Genomic DNA, 23,257 nt, shown 5'->3' with positions numbered 1-23,257 from the left:
CATTTTTGAAACCCCTAATCCCTAGCGTTGTTATACCTTGATTTAATCACCCTTTTACTTGTTTATTTATAGTTCTAGTGTCTACATTCCGAATTCCAACAAAATATACCCCTTTCTTACTCTTGCATGGTGATTTTGATATTAAATGAGAAAGCTTCCTCAGTGGATCGACCCTTCCTTGCCACTAACTAGTTTAGTGTGAGGTCTAGGTTTTATAAATAGTTAATTTGATTAGGGTTAATAGTTTAACGACCTATCCTAGCCCTATCTGGCTGAGTATATGTGAACTTGGACTTAATCACATACGAGTTGAGCATGACCTTCTCGGCCAACTTATCTAGCAACCTTTTCAAATTGTTGCACTCATTTGTATTATCCCCCACTTCCTTGTGGTAATGGAAATACTTGTTCTTGTTTCTGTATTGGACAGCCTCGTAATGGCATGGATGTAGGGAATATTTCAAGCATTATAACCCCAAGCTTGAACCCCACTGTGATCATACACTTAAGTATGGTGGCGTCCAAAGGGAAAGAAAAGAGAGCAAAAGAGTCGCCAACAAATTTTAGGAACTTGTAAACCAATCACAGGGTGAAGGTTACAAGTTACACCCCTTAAACGATCCAGGAAATCGTCAACTCCAAAAGGTCTTGAACCAAATAGGGTTCGGGTATAAGGGTACGAATCCAATCTACAAAACAAGGGACCCGCCCTATAAAATAGGCCTCTACTTTATTCTACTCGTATTCATGTGCGCTTTCTGACTAATTTAACATGCAAACATTAGATTTACCCTAAACATGTTTAATCTATGTTGGATGAATATTAATGCACAAATAAATCTATTATTGGCGATCACTTGAATTAAAATCATATTAGCCTAAACCAAATTATTAATTATCTTATTAAGCGTGATTTCAAGTACAAATAAATTCCCTTTAAACATGCATAAAAGGCGTGATCAAGCAATAACAATAAAATAAATCAAGCAACATAATAATCATAATCATTATCACAATAATAATATAATCATAATAAGGCATAATAAAGCTTAAATATAATAGCCAGATCCTAGGCATGATACTAACAAGATTAATAACAAATCCTAGCATGTCACTAAACATTAAAGATCAAAGCTTTAAACCTAACATGGTACTAACATACTATTAGAAAGAATAAAAGCACCCTAAACATGATACTAGAAAGCATTAAATAACATCCTAACATGATACTAGGAATTAATCAAATCTAAGCATGGTTTCTACAAGAATAGAGCAATAAGGTTACATAATTTGATGCCTCGTACCTCTTTCTAATAACAAAATACACGCGTTAGTAAACTTCAATGAAAATAATGAATCAAAGAATTAAATTAAATAATTGAAAGAAAGAGTTATAAAGTTTAGACTGGATTTGGGACCAAACCCTCAGAAAAGTATAAACCTTTCACTTCTAGGGCGAAGGCAACTTCGAACTTGGATAGGTGTTTCTAGATCTTGTGAATGCGGAATTGTGTTTGTAAAAAACTAGTTTAGAAAGAGAGAAAGAATCAAGGAATCCTTGATGATAGTTGATGATTGAAAAAGAGGAGATATGATCTCTATTTTGATCCAGAAGTCCAAATAAGTCATATAATATGTCGTTGGAAAGCTCTTGAAGTCTAATTTCCAATGCAATTAGAACCAGATTAAAATCTTTTGTAGATAAAAAGGTATGGCCGAAATAGTGAAAGGGTGTCAGTTTGGGATAGAGTTTCGTATTCCTTTCATATCTTTTTCGTTATAGCTTGGATTTAATATTATAATATATCATTGGAAATATAATTTCAAGATCTATACAACCATATAAAATTTGGATAAAAAAATATGAGGCACGAAAATAATATCTGACTGTCTTTGAACATCTTTAAATTCAAATAGAATTAGGATTTTAAGAAGGAAAGTTTTATTCAAATTCAAACTCTATGATCTTATCTTTTCAAAAAAGGATAATTAAGATCTTTTAGAAATTTATAAAAGATTCTAATCAATCCTAATTAGTTTAGGAATAGGATTAAACCTTTGGACCCTCCACATGATCATTGAGTCATAGGTAAAATCCAGTTTGGGCCCAGTTTAGTATTTTGGCCATAACTTCCTCATTATTCATCGGAATTGGGCTTATAATAATATATCGTTGGAAAAGTATTTTCGAGCCCCATCCAACTACACTATTATTGGACCTTTAGCATGGACCAAACTTAATTGGATTGGACGTTTTTATAAAATAAGATTGTTTTCAAAAACAGAAAGAAAAGAATTTTTTAATAAAACTAAACCGGAACACTTGACTTTCCACATTTTCACCTCATTCGATTATGGTTCGACATGAAAGGCATTCATCACTGGGTTTGGTTTTGGGGAGACACAAATGGGTGTCTACAATGGGCTTCTTGAACTCGAACTTATCTTTGATCTCCATCAAGATTGAATAACAATCCTTTTTAAATTCATACTGAGGTTTGTACGCCTTTAGTTTCTTTGATTTGGTTTCTAGGAAGTCAGATACCCAGACTTTCTTTCTCTTGTTCTTCCCTTCTTTCTTTATCCCGGGCGAGTGTTGCTGAGAAGTTTGCTTCTTCTCAGCCCCCTTGGCTGGTACTTCAGCTTTTGTGAGAGAACAAAAATCTGCCGCCTTAATATAGGCTTCGGCTTCCCGTAGAACACCTGTGTATGTCCGAACCTTCTTGCGGACCAAGTCAAATTTGAAACCATTGTGCCTTAACCCCGGAAGAAATTCTGAATAGGCCATTTCATCCGGCAGATTATGAATTTGGGCTTTCTCTTGATTGAATAGACCAAGTCACATTGCAAGTACATAAGATTCCTGTAAGAGGTGACGTGCTATTTCGGGTTGCCCGTACCGTCATAGGCACCCACAAGTACACTTTTCACCTTTGCAGGTTAAGGAGTGCTGAGGATCTCTTGAGAAAACGGAGGCAGCTTGTCTCCGAGATTTAACATACGCATTTACCAATCAATTGGTTGTGGCTGAGCTGATGGTCCGGCCAGGTAAGCAGCCTGGATGAACGATTGGCCTTACTGTCCATACTGCTCGAAGACAGCAGGGTTAGTCGGCAGAAAAGCATTAAAATTCTAAGGAGCTTGATATTGAAATGATTGAATTGGAATTGGGACTGGAGTTTGAGTCCGATGAGCTTGACTCCTGCTGGTCCTAGTCATGCTGGTATGCTTGGAGGAGGTATAGTTTGAGAAATTATCCGGCATTGATGGTGTAGAGGCAGTGTCCGAATAGGCTATTCGTTCACGCTGCTTGTGCCGAAAGTAGTCTCTAGCATCCTTCCACCGCTGAGACGGCTCAGTAATCTCATTCTGAGGTCGTCTGGGCTGCCCCCTAGCCGACTGCGTTTTGTCAAGGAGCCGGGTCATATTTGCCCTTGGCACCGTCGGCAAACGCTCATGCCGACGGTATGGGGTGTTACCAGCGTCTTTAGCGTTAGTCAATTTGCTCTGGGGTTTCTTTTTCTGGCGATCGCCTTCTCTCCTGGGCGGCTGCCTAGAAGAAGACGGTCGTTTACCCTCCATCTCCATTTGGAGATTGTTCAAAGCGAGCAAAAGCGAACCAACAGTGACCGGAGGATCCTCCGCCTCATGGAATGAAGCGGTCAAGGATCACTCGAGTGAATCGCTGTGACGATATCTTCTACATGGCCGTCCTAGCTGGGGCCAGGGCCGACACCTGGTGTCTGACCATCCATTGCCATTAACGGACGAGTATCCCCACAGACAGCGCCAAATGTTTCGGGGTTTTTTTGAAATCCCTCGGGATACTAGTCACGTTCTTCCAGGCAACGGGACTCGAGCACCTGCAAAACACGAATTTCCGGTGATCGAAGATTCGCCTCCAACGATCAAGTTAGTGACCGGAAACGGAATAAATGTAGAGAGATAGTAGAGAGAAGTTAGAGCTTTTAGTGCTCTTTGTAAGGATATTTCACAAACTCACAATTAACCCCTCCCATCATCAATGATTGGGGTATTTATAGGGGTGGGGAATTATGCCCCTTAGGGTAAGTGACCTAGAATTTAGAGCCATTGATTGGCTGCGCAATCAGTGGAGGACATGTGTCCTCTCGGGGTGCCGTTTTTACGGCATTCCTAATATTTTGGGCCTCCTAATGTAAGGAGGCCTTTATAACATAGCTGATTTCAAGTGCTCTCTTGTTCATTATACGTGTCATCTTCCTATAGTGACACGTGTCATCATGGAATTGGACCACGTGTCATCATGGAATTGGACCACGTATAAGGATAATTTTCACCCTAAACAACACCCGTATTTGATTATTGTAACACTTGTTAAATACGAACGGTGTACTCATAACTTGGGTTAATGGGGGAGTTGCATTGAGCACTTGAGCCTAGGTAGCCCACGAGCCTTCACATTGACAATTTGACACTTCTCGCATAAGCCGCAACATCCACCGTTGTAAACCATTGTAAAATTCTACAGGGTTTTGCAGTTGGAACTTCAAAACAACAAAAGGGTTGCAAACTAGAACAACAGGGTTTAAGATTCACAAATCACTTGGGTTATTCTTGTACACTTTCTACTACTGCATTCAATAAATCATGAAGCTTTTTCAATCAATCAATGGTATAATTCTACTCTCTTCTCCAATTCAATTTCTTTCAAAACCCAATAAGATCTCGTTCTATTTATCCTAATTTCATTCATTTTTGCAGGGCATGGTAGAATTGTTCTGCGGTCATTGGGGCGGCGTTACTATGCTGCTCAACCTGAGGAATATGCTAGAAGAAATTACGCCAACAATGTTTCTGAGTACAATACTGTTGTGAGTTCTGTCACTGCTCAGCGCAGGTAATTCAATTGAAATCCCTTTTTTGTACGATTTTTTTTTGTTAATTTGTGGGATTGTTTTTGTCAATTTGTAGGATTATTTTGTTATTATGTAGTAATTGGAATGATGGGTTTTGGGTTATTTTTAGGCATTTCTTGTTAAGGGATGTTTATGATGATATGATGATTGATGGAGTTCAGCCTTCAAGAGATACATTTCATTCTTTGATTGCCGGAACGATGAAAGGTGCTCGGTTGCAGGATGCTTTCTTCTTTAGAGATGAAATGAAAGCAATGGGTTTGCTACCTGATGTATGTATTATCGAATTTTACTCTTTTTCATGTTAAGTTTGATACTGGTACTTTATGCTACTATTGTTATGTTTATTCTTTAAATTATTTCTGTGTGTTGCATGAATGGTTTGAGTTTATACTTTGTAAAATTCGTTATCTAGTATTTTGTTGCCCTCATGTAATTATCCGTGGGTGGGTGGATAAAAATTGAGGGTTGTGGTGCTGTTGGTAATAGTTGTAAAAATGACATTGGTAATAGTATATAGATTTCTCAATGTTGTGGGAACAACTTGTTGAGGGGAGGGGTTCAAGGCTAGTTATTGAACATGAGATGACTTAGAAGAGGAAACTTTGGATGGAGAGTTGTGTTTAGTGATAACATGTGTATACTACATTTTAATGTTTAAGAAGTAATCTGATCACATTGTATATATGCTACCACCTCTTACACCTAAGGAAAAGTGAAAATTCCTTACCCTCTATAACCTAGAGCATTTTACACATGTTCATACTTATGAAGTTTAGTATACAATTTTGTCCTATGCAGATGTAGAAGTTGCTAACTAGTTACTTGTCATTTTGATCTCAATTGTAAGATTTTAGTTTTAATGACTAGTCAATCTTAACTAAGAATGAAGAAAGAAAGTCTAATTGTTAGCTCATGTATCATGTTTGTTCCGAATTGTAAATCAGGTGAAATTTAGTGGTCTTCTCTTACTGTCTACAGTTGATGCTTTAGATTCCACCTGTAAAGGCAGGTCTGAATTTTGAATAGAAGGGGAAAAATTCAGGTGTTAAAATTTCTTGATTTTATTAGAGTGGAATGAGGGAGATATTTATACAAGTCCATTACCCCGATTAATGAGGATTACCAGCCCATCCTTCCTTGACCTATATTCACCCTTAGATCTGCCATCAGTAGAACTTTTCTGGCAAGTCAGAAATAGCCCACATCCAACATTTTCCCCTGCAATTTTTTTCTCTCATCTCTTCATCTTTCAATGGCAGCCACTTATATCTTGTTAGCAAGAATTCATGCCTGGAGTGAAGCTTCTGCTGTCTGGTTTTACCTGGAGAGAGAGAGAGAACTGAACTTTATGGTACTCTGTGAAATTAATGATTCTAATTAACTGATGTAGATAAGCTACCTTAGTCTGAATTACATCATAAAAGTATCCTTGAAACTATCTGTTTGTAATACCCTTCAGTGTATAAAACGCAGGCCTAGGTGCGTGCCTTTTTTGGTTTATGCGAGGCGATTTCAGTGAGGTGCACCAAGGCTCATTGATGCACATAACATCTTTTTCCTTTTTTTTTTTTTTTTTGTTTAATATTATTTAATTATTTAATTTTAAATTTTTTTTTGGAAACCTTATTATTTTATTTAGTGTTTTGTCATTTTACTAATTAGTGTCACTCATTTTCATGAGATGTGCCTAAGGTGCAGGTAAATTTGTATCACCTTGACCTTATCCATACATTGATTCCTATTGCTATTAATTTTAGCACCTACAATTTTAATTGGTGGCAAAGTTTATTTGCACCTAATGGCCTCTGATGCATTGTAATTTCTTTGTAGGTGACTCTCTACAATTTTTTGATTTCTGTTTGTGGAAAATGCAAGAGATCAGAACATGCAATTCAAGTATGTTGTCCTTATGGATGTGTTCTTTGCTATGAATCTAGGGTTGCGCTACACGATTACTTATATCTGTGAATGTCATTTAACATCTCATGTTCAGTGACATGTGTTTTCTCTGATTGAAGATATTGGAGGAGATGAAGAGAAATGAAGTGAAACCAACTGGACAAACCTTCATCTGTCTGCTTAATGCATGTGCCGCTACAGGAAAACTAGATCGAGTGTATGTGTATCTGCTTTTAAATAAGCCCCCTTTTCTATTCTCTTGGCTTTTTTTTTTTTTTTTTTTTTTTATTGCACATTTCCCCACAACCAGTGGAATGCGTATCTATCAATCTGTTTTCAAATTGTATATTTAAAATGCTGGATGTGTTGTTACTACATATTACAAACTCAATGATTCAGATTATTTTCTGATTTTTTTTTTTTTTTTTTTTTTTTTTTAATTTTAATGTACTGCTGGCTGATATGACAAGATCTGGAAGGCAAATGCTATAATATACTGAGTATCATATTGCTAATAAAGTCTATCTTTTTAGTGACTTGCCTACTTCATTTCTAGGTGCTATTATCTGCCAATGTTGTGATGTGTATGTTTAACCAGCTAGATTATATATAGGTATGCTATTGTCCGTGATATGACTGCAGCTGGTCTTGGATTGAACAAGTTTTGTTATGCTGGTCTTATTTCTGCCCATAAGAACAGGGTACCTGTGGCTGATGATACAGCTGCAAAAGTATGTACCTGCAAGTTTATATGCTTTGATAAAATTATTGTATAGTTAATTAGTTTTGTCCTTAATCACCATTCTCCGTCCATTTGAAAGATTATTGAGCTGGTTGAGCAGTCTAAGGGATGGTCCTCACCAGAACAGATGGGACCTACAGCTGAGAACGTAATGATGGGTGTTTTGCCTGAAGACTTGTATAACCTCCCCACTGCAGAATATTTCAATAGACGTGGTGGGTTTGTGGATAAGAGGCTAACTGTTTATCATGCAGCATCTCATGCTCTAGCGGATCTTCGCAATGTAGAGGTAAATCTTTTTTAACTTTCATTATTATCATTAGTTATATAAAATATGATATACTTCTGTTTCTCTAAAATTACAACACTTCCCTAGTAATTGCAACACTTACTATTGTGGTTACCTTTATTACTTTTCAATTTACCTTACATTGCTTGGCTCCTTTTCTCTTTCCTCTTCTCTTCTTTAAAATATACTTCTTACTTTTACTTTTTGTGTTCCCTCACCTCTTGCCTTAATTGATGTGCCACAACCAAATGGAGGTAGTATTTTTTTTAAACTTTTGGAATCTACCCCTCACTACATAGTACTTTCTCCGTTTCTAATAAGTAGACATATTTTGACTTTGACCCCATCTACATAAGTTTCTTTGACTTGTTTTGTAATTTATAGCTGAAATGCTGAATAAAAACATAGCAATGTGGAGTCTTATTGGATTCACATTTTATAATTATGGTGTGTTGATAATTGAAGATATTGATGTTTGAAATCATTTATTGGAAAACGTGCTTAAAAACGCCTCAACTAGTATGAAATAGAAAAGGTATAAGTTATCCATAATATTAGAGTTTGTGTACACCCTTACTAGACTAGAGTACTAGATTTTCTCAACTCTTACTTAAAGGAGATATTATGATTCTAGACATTCACCAAATTGTGAAAAGTAGAATAAAGATTCTTGCCTTAATCCTCTGGAACCCCTATCTGCTTCGTAAAATATCCGGTCACTAATATAAAGAAAAAAGACTGAGGTACCCCTCATCCACCATCTTCATTAAATAGGGAATCCCTCTTAATCTAAGACCATTGATGAAACTCTTACTCCCTGTGTCCTTAATTTCCTGCCCCATATACTAAAAAATGATGGCTCTAAAAGCTTTCTCCATACCTTAACAGATATATTCCCACTTCCAACCTCTCTTTTTATTAGTACTTGTGCTCACCAATGTGCGCAAATTTGCACTTGCTTCTTAAAACTGAAGTGGACTATTTGGAGCAATCTTGTAGGAACAGAGGGAGTATTATGTTATCATACTTCCTTCCAAGATAGTTGCATCTCTTCACTCTTGTAGAAGTTTCAAACTAGTTGCAACATTACTTTATTTGGTTAATGGATGCTCTCTGTCTCTCACATATCGGTCCCGTTTTTGTTCTATCATCATCATACGGACTCCTAAAAACTTGTGCCTCCACCCAATTATTAAATTTAAAAATCCAACTTGAAGATGATGTCCCTTTTATCCCCCCTTCTAACATGATTAACCTCAATTGCTATAGATATAGGTTTGGCATCTGGGGTCTATCTCCCCTTTGCGTAAGAATGTATAAGAGAGTAGTATACCTTATTGGTTTTATAGGAATCCTGGGACCATAATTAGATCATTTCAATATTAACAGGATTTACATGCCTGAAGAAATTGTTGTTGCTACTACAAGCTTTTTTCAGTAAAATAATATACATTCTTATGCTTAATTATTTCTGAACTTTGTCTTCTTTTACCTCTTTGCAACATGTATATAACTTACTTATCATTGCGTTTTCATTTACTTTCATATATATTAACACCAATCTTTTGTGCTAAGAAAAATTTTGGGATGGGAGGGAAATGAAAAGAGCAGATAGTTGCTCATTGTGAAGCAGAATATAGTAATGAAGCTAAGTCTTTGCATCAACTCTTTGTACTAGATGTATTAATGGATAACTTTAGAAAATATGAGATTATTTTCTAATTATAAATCTCTCGAGAGGAGAGATAGTCATTACCTTTAAATTAATGGTATTACAATTTTTTGGCAGGCAATGGAAACTCTTCTAAGGATGCTTGAACGAGATAACAACCGTCCTGATGCTTTTACAACCATGCAGGTTATGAGGTAAGAATTGTGCTATAGCTTATGTAATGAATTGGTACATTTACAACTGGTGTTCATCAGATGTCCAAGTTTTAACTCGAGAGAATTGTCTATTGACCTAAATATTGTTAGCCTCTTTCATTTACTTTTGTTGTATTATTTCTTTTTTTTCTCAACGGTGATGGCTAGGGGGGTTTTTTTAACTCACTAGAACCTTATTTCTCATAGTAGTAGTGATACAAAATAAAATAACTGTGTAGTGATTCATCAAGCTATTTTCTTACTTATGTCCTACACAAATAGTGTTGACCTTAAGATGATAATGAATATCTTAGGATGATGACTAATTGTCTGTAAATTAATCTTAATTTATCAAGTTTTTATTTTATTTTTTCCGTATATTGTACACTAAAAGCGTTACTTTAAGATGATAATGAGCATCATGAGAACACATCCAGGCTCGGTACATTTTATGATGATAATTAATATAAAATCCATGTAATTGCAAGATTTTGAAGGCCGTTATGACCCTAACAACTGATCTTGCTATGCAGCTTATTCATGATGAACATTGTCTTTATATCTGTAGATGTTCTACCTCCATTTTGCTGAGTTCAATTCAGTTTCTTTAGCTACATCAGCCTAGAAAAAGTAGAAATGGGGATCATGCATCTGACTACTTTTGCTTTAAAGAGGAGAAAGATGGAGTAAGGAGTTTATTTAATATAATTGGGCCCTACAAAGTGGTGTTGTAGTTGATAACAAATAAATTAAAGGTTGTCATAAAAGGAATAAAGTGAAAGTGAGTAGAACTTAGAAAACAGATGAAAACGGAAAGTGAGTAGAACTTATTAGGAAAACGGAAGGAGTATACATATACGAAGAAATAATTTATACTTGTGAGAATATATAATTAAATTATAACTTCTGGTTGAATGTTCTGATTACTACATTGCCTGTGCAAATCTGCCTTTTCTGAGGTTAACCAGTGCTCAGAGCCGAGGAATTTTGTATTGAAGATGTATGCATTTCGAGTTCAACTATATTTACCTAGTTATCTTGTGGTAAGAAATATTCTGACCAAGTATCAAGTCGACATTTAAAATACAACTGCTATTGACCAGAATGTGGCAAGACTTTTGTTTAGATATGGTTGAAATTCATGCTCTAAGAAATCATTCTGCAATATTCTATTGTCACTGTTGAGCCACCTACTCAGTCATTGGCCTCATTGTTGTTCTTATTGTTGATTCTTCATCATGCTGGTTATGTATGTTGTAATGAAGGAAGAACACATTAATGGTAATATTGAGGAGAAAAACTCATGTTCATTTAATAAAGAAAGACATTTACTCTTTTTTTTTTTAAGTGCTCAATGACTATTGGTTAGTGTTTACGTATATTAGGGAAGCTTATCCTGTTGAAAGCTTATATAGGCTTCCGTATTCATTGGCTGACCCATAGTAGGTGGCTCAGGCAATAGTTTATTTTAGCTTGTTTGAGATTTTACCAGGGATTAGACTACTATTCTGATGCTTAATTTATAGTCATGCCTGATGCTTTCCTGCAATGCTTTTCTTTAGTCATTATGTGATCTGCTATTTTGTTCAGTTCTTGTTACCCAATTATATTTGTGATGCATATTTATTTTCTTTGATTGGAATCAACTGAACAGATGCTACTTGCATGCGGGGGATCTTGATCGGGGTTACCAAGTATTTGAGGAGTTCATGAATTCTGGGAGGCCACCATTTGTTGAATTATATGTGGTATGTGCTCCAACAAATGACCATATGGCTTTTTTTATTATTTAACTGCCCAAGATATGTTAACAGATCATCACTGATATAGTCTTCAATAATGTGGGGATTTTTTTTTATTGATAACCAGAGTAATTAGGTTTTGGGTTGCTTGTAATGGTACATAAAATCTTAGTGGTCGGTGGGCTCGGAGAGAGTAGGTATATGGTTGTGCTCATGAATAGTATTAGAATGTAATACAATTTCTTACTGCTACTCTTGATTGTTCTGTGTTGATTTCAGACTCTTGTTGAGGGAGCCATGGTGGGCTATACTCCTAAGGGTATGCAAATAGCCCAGGATGCCCTGGTATGTCACCTAGTTCTGAAACCCTGTATGAGTTGATCTTCCTTTTTTTGTTAGTCTTATGGTTCTAATGCTTTATTTATTTGCTACAGGTAAATATGACCTCGAAAAATGTTTTCTTGAATCCTAGAATGGCTAGTGATCTCCTCCTCATTGCTGCTGGTGAAAAGGTACTTTTTTGTTTACGGTACCTACAATAACTTTGTGTGTGTGTGTGTGTGTGTGTGTGTGTGTGTGTGTGAGTGAGAGTGTGAGTGTGAGTGTGTGTGTGTGTTTTGTAGGGTTCCAACACTTTGTATATATATTAATCGGTTATTGAATGTTGCAGACTGGAGGATATACCACAGCTAATTATTTGTGGGATCTGATGCAAGCTAGGAATGTTGTTCCTTCTCAGCCTGCTGTGGAAGCGTACTTTGATGGTTTAAGAGTAAGTCAATTGCCCTTGCATACAGTCATACCCTTGCTTGCGTGTTCTTAATGCTATGGTTCATTTTCCTTTTGTAGTGATATTCTTTCTCAAAATTTTCATTGCATACCTTTGACCAACAATATCTTTATTATGTACAATAAAATTTGAAAATTGTTTTCTAAAACTATACCAAGATCAATCTATCAGAATCCCACATGAATTTGTTTTTTATGTATATCAATGAATGATCATGATCACAATTAATCTCTTAAAATAGTAATTTCCGAATGGTGCAAATATACATGAATGAAGGGGATATATTTTTTTCGCTACCCGCCTATTAGAAGGCTGTTTTAAGGGTTGGGGTCATGGGGATGATGCTTTGTACCTCTTCCGTCCCCAAACAAAAATCCCATTTGCCTTTTGGAAACATTATTCGTAGGTATTAAAAATAAATAAATAAATATAGTAGGGTTTGGATGATTGAAACTTTAAAAGTGAATATACAAACAAGATTTAGTAGTGTTTGGCTGACTAAAAGTGAAAAGAAAAACAATTGCAATATGGTTGATTAAAAGAAAATGATAAGAATAGAATAAAGGTCAACGGTAAAATGAAACTTCTTTTTACAACCAAGATTTTTGGTGAGATGAGACTTTTATGTGGGGATGAAGGGAGTACACTTAACCTTCTGGTCCCCATTTCTTTAATTGTGAAGTACCATAATACTACTTCTGTCCCATTATGGAGTGCCCATTTTTCTAATTGAGTATCTTAAAATTAAGTGCCTATTTCTATTCATGTATAATTACCTACATACCCCTACTTTATACCTTTTAACATACTAAACTTACTCTTTAAAATTGGTGGCTACATGTACTTCACACATGCAGTTTCATTATTGTTTCCACTAATACATAAAATATTGTATTTTATATAATTATTCCCAATGTACTTCAAACATGATTTTTATACTTCCTTCATTTGCATTAAAACCGGCGAAATATGAGAAATGGGCATTTAGTAGTATCTTAAAAATGACAATTTAGACTTATGGATTGGCTATCAGATCCTCTGTTGAGTCAATTTGCTCATAAATGTGTCAGAAATTTATTGAAAATGAAGAATGATTGCACAAAACTTGATTTAGTTAAAATGATTTGAATCATTCGATGTTTTATGAGTGGGCTTGCTTTGTTTCTCTCTTGATGTGTTGGTTCCTTGTTTGAATTGTTTGACATTTTAATTATATGAGATTATAAGGTTACTTGTTTGTTCAGTGGATTTGGAAAATCACCATTTTATCTCTCCTTCTTAACAATCACCTACACACTATTCTCCAAAACTCATTTCACATACTCCAAAATTCCCACTCAATTCTCCATGCCAAACTCCATTTCGACGCTTCAACCTCCATTTTCTCTCTCCTCATCCCTTCTTATATTAATATCAATATTAGTGGTTTTTATTAATAGAAAAAATTGCTCCCATTAATCTGAACTTTGCCTCATCCGTCGAAAATAATCCCAACTTTCGTTTATTATCTATCACTCCCAACTTTAGGGGGTATTAATTTCTATTGCACCCAAATGACTTGCAACCAGTTAATCAGGTAAACATTGAGAATTTCTTTATTCATGGAAATTACAAATTCATAAATTTCTTTATTTTGGTCAAAAATTTAAATTAAACAACAGGGATAATCGTTCGTAAGTTTGTGGCTGTTGAAAAAAAAGTCACGCTAGTGAATTTGTATATGTTTTTTTCTTGTTAATCAACTTCATGTGTTGGTTTTGTTTGTTGGAATTGTGTTTTAAAATGGGTACATTGTGAGCACAATGCACTCATTTGCACTATCTATTTTACAATATAATTAGGCTAGCCTATTAATTTAGCCATGAATTTGAAAATTAAACTTGCTCAACCTACATTTGATCATGTGAGTATGTGACTTTAACATTGAATTATTTTGAGAAAACCGACTAAAGGTTGGCTTATTCTTGACAAATTTTCCATTAGTTTATGAGATGAAGTATTGAATTTCCTTCTATTGTGTATTTTATGAATCTGTCAATGACAAACTAGAAAGTGATTTGCTTATCTAATCTAATCCTGTCATCTTGGCAATCAGCTTGCTGTTTACGTTTCCACATAGTCCATATCTTTACTTTTTATCTATATACTTTAATTCTATCAGGAACGCGAGGTACCTAAAGATGAGCCACGGCTGCTTAAAGTCATTGAGATCCTAGATAATTATCAAGCAAGATTTAATTCGCGCTCTTGAATGCCATCAAAGCTGGGAGATTAATTCAGAAGGATTAAACCTTTGACAATCACATTGATGCTGCTCTGACTAACTATGTTGTTTGAGTGGTGAAAGGCTTACTTGGTTATAGTGGTTTTACATCATAGGTACAGCTTTGGCTGTAATCAAAATTCTTGCAAATCCTCTCATTTTCTTAAACTGTTCCTACTTAAGGTTAAACATTTGGATTTTTGTTTTTATAACAAATGAACCCTAGGATTAAAGTGACAAATTATAGCTGTAAAAGTTATATAGCTAGCTAAGTTCTACTATTGTATGTTCTTTGGGTTTCAATTATATATTCTTTTACTATACATGGCATGTTCATTTGATTATGAAGTAAAACGACTTTATATGTTTCTTTGTACGCGTGCAAAAATGTTCACTTGACACACATTTTTTATATACAAGGTAGGAAACACACACAATGTGTGTGCGCGCGCGCAATATAAGAAACTTATAAGAAACTTAGTTTCGAAAAATATTTATATGTAGTATATATATACATATATATATATACATATATATATATATATATATACATATATATACATATACATATATATACATATATATACTTCCTCTGTTTTCTTTTATTTGCAACACAGCCTTGTGGCACGTGTTTTGAGGTTGGGTTTATGTAATGTAAACGGACAAATTTTTCATTATGATTTTTACAAATGATACTTAACCCTATTCTAATTTTCGTGTAAAAATTATATTGATAAAATCGCTCGTTTACCCTCACTAATCATCTCCTAAAACTGCGTGCTTAAAAGGTGTGTTGCAAGTAAAAGAAAATGGAGGAAGTATATATATATATGTATATATATATATGTATGTATATGTATATGTATATATATGTATATATATATATATATATATATATATATATATATATATATATATATATATATATATATATATATATATATATATATTCTTTCTAAATCTCATAGACTAACAAATAACAAGGGCAGCTAACGTGTGAGTTTTTTTTTTTTTAAAGTCACGTGACTCCCATATGTGAGTCAACGTCGGAGCTCCGCCGTTGACCACTCGGAAAACTCAGCGTAGTACCCCCTCACATCATAATACAATTTAAAAGGTCCTTTTAAACACAGTAGACCCCTTAAAAGGTCCTTTTACACAAATTTTCCTTTAAAGTATATTCCCCATAAATGCATTGCCAGGACACTAAATTATTGTCATGGAGAGAGGCTGAGATGGAGGCAACAAGGAAAAAGACACAAATGGGAGGGGGTTATCTTTGGAGATTCTAAGCGAAATCAATGACGCCATTGATGATATAATCGATAAAGTGGAAACTTCATAGGAGATTGGCTATAGTTGCAGCCTTGCAGGGGCGGATGAAGTAATTGAAGAAGGAAAAGGGCCGGTTCAACTGTATGTCAGTAACAATTAGATAAGATATATGAATTTTAATAAATCTAAAAAGGAAGTTTTGAGGTTGGTTTAGTTGAATAAATATATGGTAGGGTTTGTAGGAGAAAAGGAAGGGAAGATATTGTAAAGGCTTGTTTGGTTGGATGAAGGAAGTAAAAACTTCTAAAATCTCAATGTCCATGAATAGGAATTGTCAAAAATTAGTAGGCTGGATGTAGGAATTTCTAAATTTAATGGAAAGTTCCACTTATCAAGAGGGAAATAGCTATGTTAATTTTTCCATTTTTTGGGAAATACATAGAACTTTCTATAAAGTTCCATTTTCTACTTTATTGGCAAGATATAAAAGTTACCAAACAATTTATATCTTGCCTTCTTTTTCCAAGTCATGAGTGGAAAAGAACTTGGGGTCTATGTGTTTTGTTCTATCACCTTTGATGTAGCCTCCTTTAATTTGTGAGATGCAAGCAGTGTTGTCTTCAAATATTGTAGTTGGGTCTTCTTCGACTGTTTTGATGCCGCTTTCTTTTAGTATATGTTGGGTCACAGATCGCAACCATATACATTCCCTACCAGCTTCATAAAGGGCAATCAATTCAGCTTGGTTTGATGAAGTTGCTGTTAGTGTCTGCTTGGTTGACTTCCAAGAGATTGCTGTATTGCCATAGCTGAAAAGATAACCAGTTTGTGATTTTGATTTTGCTAGATCTGATAGGTAACCTGCATTAGCATATCCCACGAGAGTAGGATTTCCATTTCTTGGATAGAAGAGCTCTAAATTAATTGCTCCACGTATATAGCAAAGTAGGTGCTTCACTCCATTCCAGTGTCTGCTTGTAGGTTCAGAGCTATACCTTGCTAATAGGTTTACCGAAAAATGCAATGTCCGGCCTAGTGTTGATGGCCAGGTACATCAAAGTTCCTATTGCACTTAGGTATGGCACCTGCGGACCAAGTACATCTTCACCTTCTTGTCGGGGTCTAAATGGATCTTCTTTGATGTTTAGAGCACGAACAATCATTGGTGAATTCAATGGGTATGCTTTGTCCATACAAAACCTTTTTAATACTTTCTCGGCATAATTGGATTGATGAATTAAGATACCATCTCTTAGATGTTCAATTTGTAATCCGAGACAAAATTTTGTTCTTCCAAGGTCTTTCATTTCAAATTCTTTCATCATACATTTAGTGGTTTCTTCGATTTCCTTATGTGTTCCGATGATGTTTAAATCATCAACATGCACCGCTATTATGACAAAACCATTTTCAGAACTTTTGATGAAAACACATGGACAAATTGGTCGTTCTTATACCCTCCTTTGAGTAGGTACTCATTTAAACGGTTAAACTACATCCTCCCAGATTGCTTTAAACCGTAGAGTATTTTTTTCAATTTGATGGAATGTAGCTTTCGAGGTTGTGACCTCAAAGGTTCAGGTAGTTCAAGTCCTTCGGGGACTTTCATATAGATGTCAGTATCAAGTGACCCATAAAGGTATGCAGTCACAACATCCATCAAACGCATTTGTAGTGTAACACCCCAATAATTCTCCCTTTTTCAAACCACTTACTTTAAATAAAATAGTGGAGAACCATTGACATGTTACCGCCACGTGTTAAAACGTTAAGGCTTTATCAAAGTATCGCAGCGGAAAAATCAAACTTAAGTATTTAAAATAACACAATTTAGAAAACGAATAAGTCAAAGCTTACAAATTGGAACCATATAAGGCCCTTATTTAAAACCAAACCAATATTAAAAATCCAAAACATAAACGAAATAGCAAAGCATAAATAAGTTCAACACAAGAATCGAATACTCTCAATCACACCAATCCCTTGACAATGCGTTTGTCAAATCCCTTAACTTCACATCATCAAGCTAACCTGTGCATACTGCTCCCCAATAATACAAGTGTAATAATTGGATCATCACAGGGTCATTGAAAGGCGAAGGCCATGACCAAAAGAAAACACACACAAAAGCACGCAATCAGCAAAGCTGAGTACATACAAGCTACAACGTACCAAACCTAGCATGCTCAATTAATTAAAGTAAATAAACATACAATGTGAATTCAATAATCAAGACTCCACACTTAAACAATTCAATTGACTCAACATACTACTAACCAATTCCAAACACTTGACTCATCATATTCAATTTAATAAATTTAATTTAGTTTTGAGTAAGCAATAGACCAGGTTGTCCAATCCAGGTCCCAAATGACCATTTGAAATAAAAGTTTAGCGCGATGCAAGAATGGGCGCGACTCCATTCTCACAAAGTTAGTCTAGGATAATCAACATTACTAGCTCAATTAAATAATGTAGTTCAAAACTACATAACACATTGTACTCTGAAAATAACCTTTATCAACTCAACCTCGAATAATAATACAAACCTTTACTCAACTCTTTATCCCGTAAGTGTGCCATGCTCATTGTTCTATACCTAGCCTTGGACATGGGTAATTCGAATAAAACCAACAAGTATAAAAACTTGAATACTCCCAATAACTAGAAAACACCTTGAACCAGACCACATACGGGTCAATTCCCACTGTAGGGGACCATAGAAAAATAAATAATAAAGATTGTACCTCATTCTTAACTCATGATCATTGTCTCATTACCAACATGCCAAGGACTAAGGTCTATAACGCCGAGCCTCAAACCCATAACAAAATAAATAATTCTCAACCTTTTGATCTCACACATTGATCAAATAACCATTCACAAATTAATTTATAATATCTCAATATTGGCACATGTTCCCAAACAACATAACAATTCGATTCATAATGTCTCAACTCTTAAAGCACATACTAATAACCCAAATATAATCATATCTCAACCCAAAAATAATACTCTGCATTAATAATCCTAAAACCTCAAGAACAATACTCCCTATAGCAATAACATTAAAAAAACCCCAGAAATATAACACAATCATTCAATATAACAATAGTAGCAAAACAATTAAATCAGATCATATCATAAAATTATATACGTCAATCATATATACATACACTCAAGCATATGAATATCCAATTATACAATAATAATATAAGGTAATAATTATACAAACAATTAATCCAATAATTCAACATGTTTGCATCCATAATTCCATACAAACATAATCAATTCACCAAAACATGTCTCATAAACATAAGCACATGAATTAATTAAATGTATAACCAAACAATTTTCATCCAAGTGTTCTCTAATCATGAAACTAAGTTCTTTTCTTTGGTACCTAAACATTACTACTTACAACGAAGTAGACATGTACGTACCTCATACAAACAATCCTTTTGAGCCACTTTTAATCACTTAAAATTCTCCTAGGGAATAATCACTTCCTAGAAAACAACCAACAATTAATATTACTATCTCAAGTAATTTCCAACAATATAATATGATGAAAAACTTATTAAAATAAATAAAACATATTTATATGCTTAATTAACTTTAAACATAATTAATTTTATTAATCAAAATCAAGGATAAAATTTTAAAAATAAAAAAACTTCGTTAAAAAATGAAAAACTGCCCGAAAATCATATTTAGAGGCAGAATTTGGCCACGAGAGGGTGGTGCTCACTACCAAAGGTAGTGAGTCTTTCTTAAAACATCGTTTCCACATGGAAAACACTATTTTTTTTGTCAAAATCGGATGAGTTCAGAACCTAACCGGGATTAAAACGGGATTAATATTAACGAACCGAAATCTAAACATTAAAACACGAATTTACGTGTTCAAAATAATCTGAAAACTAATTAGTAATATAATCACCAAAATTTCAAAACATCATTACTATAAAAGCCCTAAATCAATTGTTCATAAAAACCCTAAAATCATGATTTTCAATAAATTGAAACCCTAGGTTTATAATTCATAAAATATGAAATTTATAACATAAATATAATCTGAAATTTATCATCTTTATACCATTAAAATATAATTTGATACTAAAAATATAATCTTTATACTAAAATCAAAACCCAAAACAATTAAATTAACATTAAACAAAATAATGAAACAAAGGAGGATGAAAATAAGACTAACCTTTTTGTGTGGGAAATTTTTTGGAGATTCATGGGATATTTATAGGAGAGAATTATTGTAGGGTAAAAAGAAAGATTGGGCCTCATAAAAATAATGGGTCGATTAAGTAAACAAATGGGTTAGGCTTGTATGATTGGACATAAATTGTAGAATAAAGGTGTATAAAATAATTTGTTCAAATAATTTTCGACCCAGATTAATAATTTGAAACTTTTGAAATTAAATTATGAAAAATAACAAATAAATATTATAAATAAAATAAATTTTCATTTATAAAATATTTAAAAATACGGGGGATTACAATCTACCCCTCTTAAAAGAAGTTTCGCCCTCGAAACTTAACCCAAAAGCCATAAATTTTCCAAAACCATTCAAACTTTTGTGTTTTATATTGCTGTAAATTGATTGATTCTCAACATGCACACTCAACAAACTGAACTTTATGCTTAATAGACTCATACTTGGCCAAAGTTTACATACTTTTATTGCATGTAAATACAACAATAGTGCATATTAATAAGCAAAATAATGCAAACTCAAGCAATAAATAGCATAATTGAGGTAAAAAGCGCGAAATTACATCGCATTCCACCCCTCTTAAAGAAAAGAGTTACGCCCCCGTAACTCACCTCAATAATATCATTAGGCATTTCTTTTTCATTTCTTCTTTCTGCAATAATTTATCCATAACTTGTTATTCTATAATTTCCTCAAATTTGAATAGCTCAAATCATAGGCACTCAATAATCTCTTTAGCTCTCCTTAGCTAACAACCAAAGGCTATTAAGAGCTGTAAAAATCTTACAGGTGACACTGTATTTCAAATGAATCTCCAATGTAAACAATATATACGCAATCTCAAGATCATGGTAGGGTAATTGGTCTCATAAGATTTGTCTTGGCAAGAAGCATTATCATTTTTTTCCATTTTGTTGCAACACACATCCATTAAGTAAAAACTTCAAGGCCACCACTCCTATTAGGCAAGACTAAAACAAGTGCAACGATTAAATGTTCTTTAAGAGTTAAAAGGCTTGTTTACACTTCTCATCTCATTCAAACTAACTCTCTTTCATCAATGTATATACAACAATCCTCAAAAGTCCTTTACAGCCCTCTTTAAACATCTAATCCCAATAAACAACTTATATCGGTCACATTGTTAGGTGTAGACCACTTACTCACCACTTGAATTTTTTTGTCCCAAAATGAAACTTACTTTCATTAATAAAAATTCACACTTCGAAAACTGAGCATATTACAAGTCGTCCCTAAAATGTCACAGAATCCTCAAATGTCTATTATAATTCTCCTCACTCTTCAAGTATAGCAAGATATCATTAATAAAGCCATATATTTATCGAATTACTGTACTCATGGAAATACTCGATTCATTAAATCCATAATGATTGTTAATACATTATTAACCCAAAAGGCCTGATTTATATTTCCATGTTTATAAATCCATGGGCTCCTCAAAATTTTTTTCTCTCCAGCTTGGTTTTCAAATTCTCCTAACGAAAGTCAATTGTCTCACGAATCGTATCCCTATTCTCTTTCCACCAAAGTTATGCTCCTCAAATTCTCATGGCAATTCAAAACAACAAAAACTCATCTTTCACTACCTAGTTCTACAAAAAAGCAGGGTCTCCACTCTCCTTAAAGTATGCGGCTTGACCAAAGCAAAATTCATACACTCCTCTCGCGTAGTTTATCATCACCAAATATATATATTCATCAATTCTCCAAGTACATTCCTAATTTGATCATAAGGTTTCTCAAATAAACACTCATTGGTTGCAAAAATTGAAGGAGATATTAAATAATAAAAATATAGATCTTACCAATAACCTAAAGCACCAAATAAATAATAAATAACATCATTAAATAAGCATAACCAAATAGTCACATAATTACATGCTTCATATAATGATCATCCATACATACACATTACATTGCACAAATCATCACAAATTAATCTATATTGTATTCTTTAATCCTTACACATGATTCTAGGTGATCACAACACCCAAATTTGCATGATTATATAAAACATATACAATTAAATATAACTAGCATAAAAACTACATTCAAAATAAATGGCACCAAGAATTAAATTATAATGCACATAGAAAGAAATCATCTGTCCTATATGCCCTTCTTAAGACTACCCAAATCTCACACATAAAATAAAATAAATAATACTAAGGATCAAAGAATAAAATAAGTACGCAGGTTCAACTAATTTCAAAATAATAAATAACATAGTAATTTATAAAAATACATATATTTTATTTAAACTGCCGAATTATTTTAATTAAAATAAAATAATTTTTTTGAAATTAAAGTTTAACCTTAAATCACGTCATAAAATCCAGAATCATAAGATTTAAAACATTAGGCGCCCAAAAACTTTTAAAGTAACTTTAGTGGTAATTAAATCGAACCAAAGCTCTGATACCACTTTGTAACACCCCAATAATTCTCCCTTTTTCAAACCACTTACTTTAAATAAAATAGTGGAGAACCATTGACATGTTACCGCCACGTGTTAAAACGTTAAGGCTTTATCAAAGTATCGCAGCGGAAAAATCAAACTTAAGTATTTAAAATAACACAATTTAGAAAACGAATAAGTCAAAGCTTACAAATTGGAACCATATAAGGCCCTTATTTAAAACCAAACCAATATTAAAAATCCAAAACATAAACGAAATAGCAAAGCATAAATAAGTTCAACACAAGAATCGAATACTCTCAATCACACCAATCCCTTGACAATGCGTTTGTCAAATCCCTTAACTTCACATCATCAAGCTAACCTGTGCATACTGCTCCCCAATAATACAAGTGTAATAATTGGATCATCACAGGGTCATTGAAAGGCGAAGGCCATGACCAAAAGAAAACACACACAAAAGCACGCAATCAGCAAAGCTGAGTACATACAAGCTACAACGTACCAAACCTAGCGATACCACTTTGTAACACCCCAATAATTCTCTCTTTTTAATGGGTGATTAAACCCTCTTTATAAAACATCAAAAGTAGTACTTAGAAACTATTTCCAACACTTAAAACTTCAATAAAAACATATATTTATGCTTAATTAACTTTAAACATAATTAATTTTATTAATCAAAATCAAGGATAAAATTTTAAAAATAAAAAAACTTCGTTAAAAAATGAAAAACTGCCCGAAAATCATATTTAGAGGCAGAATTTGGCCACGAGAGGGTGGTGCTCACTACCAAAGGTAGTGAGTCTTTCTTAA

General features: G+C 33.9%; 1 protein-coding gene across 1 annotated transcript; it reads left to right on the top strand.

Moving 5' to 3' along the window:
* The first annotated feature begins 4,497 nt into the window (after positions 1–4,497).
* LOC145601642 (pentatricopeptide repeat-containing protein At4g35850, mitochondrial-like) lies at positions 4,498–14,815 on the top strand. The gene is made up of 13 exons (XM_081657693.1): positions 4,498–4,654; positions 4,744–4,879; positions 5,008–5,170; positions 6,732–6,797; positions 6,920–7,017; positions 7,414–7,531; positions 7,622–7,831; positions 9,621–9,697; positions 11,352–11,445; positions 11,719–11,784; positions 11,874–11,951; positions 12,110–12,211; positions 14,391–14,815. The coding sequence occupies exons 1-13, from the start codon at positions 4,630–4,632 to the stop codon at positions 14,478–14,480; spliced, it is 1,323 nt and encodes a 440-aa protein (XP_081513819.1). The 5' UTR covers positions 4,498–4,629; the 3' UTR covers positions 14,481–14,815.
* The last annotated feature ends 8,442 nt before the right edge of the window (positions 14,816–23,257 follow it).

Source organism: Chenopodium album, chromosome 21, assembly GCF_948465745.1.
Source record: "Chenopodium album chromosome 21, dcCheAlbu1.1, whole genome shotgun sequence".
In the NCBI taxonomy this organism is placed as follows: Eukaryota; Viridiplantae; Streptophyta; class Magnoliopsida; order Caryophyllales; family Amaranthaceae; genus Chenopodium; species Chenopodium album.
Note: the sequence above shows the minus strand (reverse complement) of the source record. Positions and strands in the feature narration are given on the sequence as shown.

What these genes read in the sequence shown, in the direction of transcription:
- LOC145601642 (XM_081657693.1), top strand. Translation starts at nt 4,630, where the DNA reads ATGAAGCTTTTTCAATCAATCAATG. An exon ending in ACAACCATGCAGGTTATGAG is followed by an intron (nt 9,698 to 11,351) that starts GTAAGAATTGTG and finishes TCAACTGAACAG; the next exon opens with ATGCTACTTGCATGCGGGGG. An exon ending in AAATAGCCCAGGATGCCCTG is followed by an intron (nt 11,785 to 11,873) that starts GTATGTCACCTA and finishes TATTTGCTACAG; the next exon opens with GTAAATATGACCTCGAAAAA.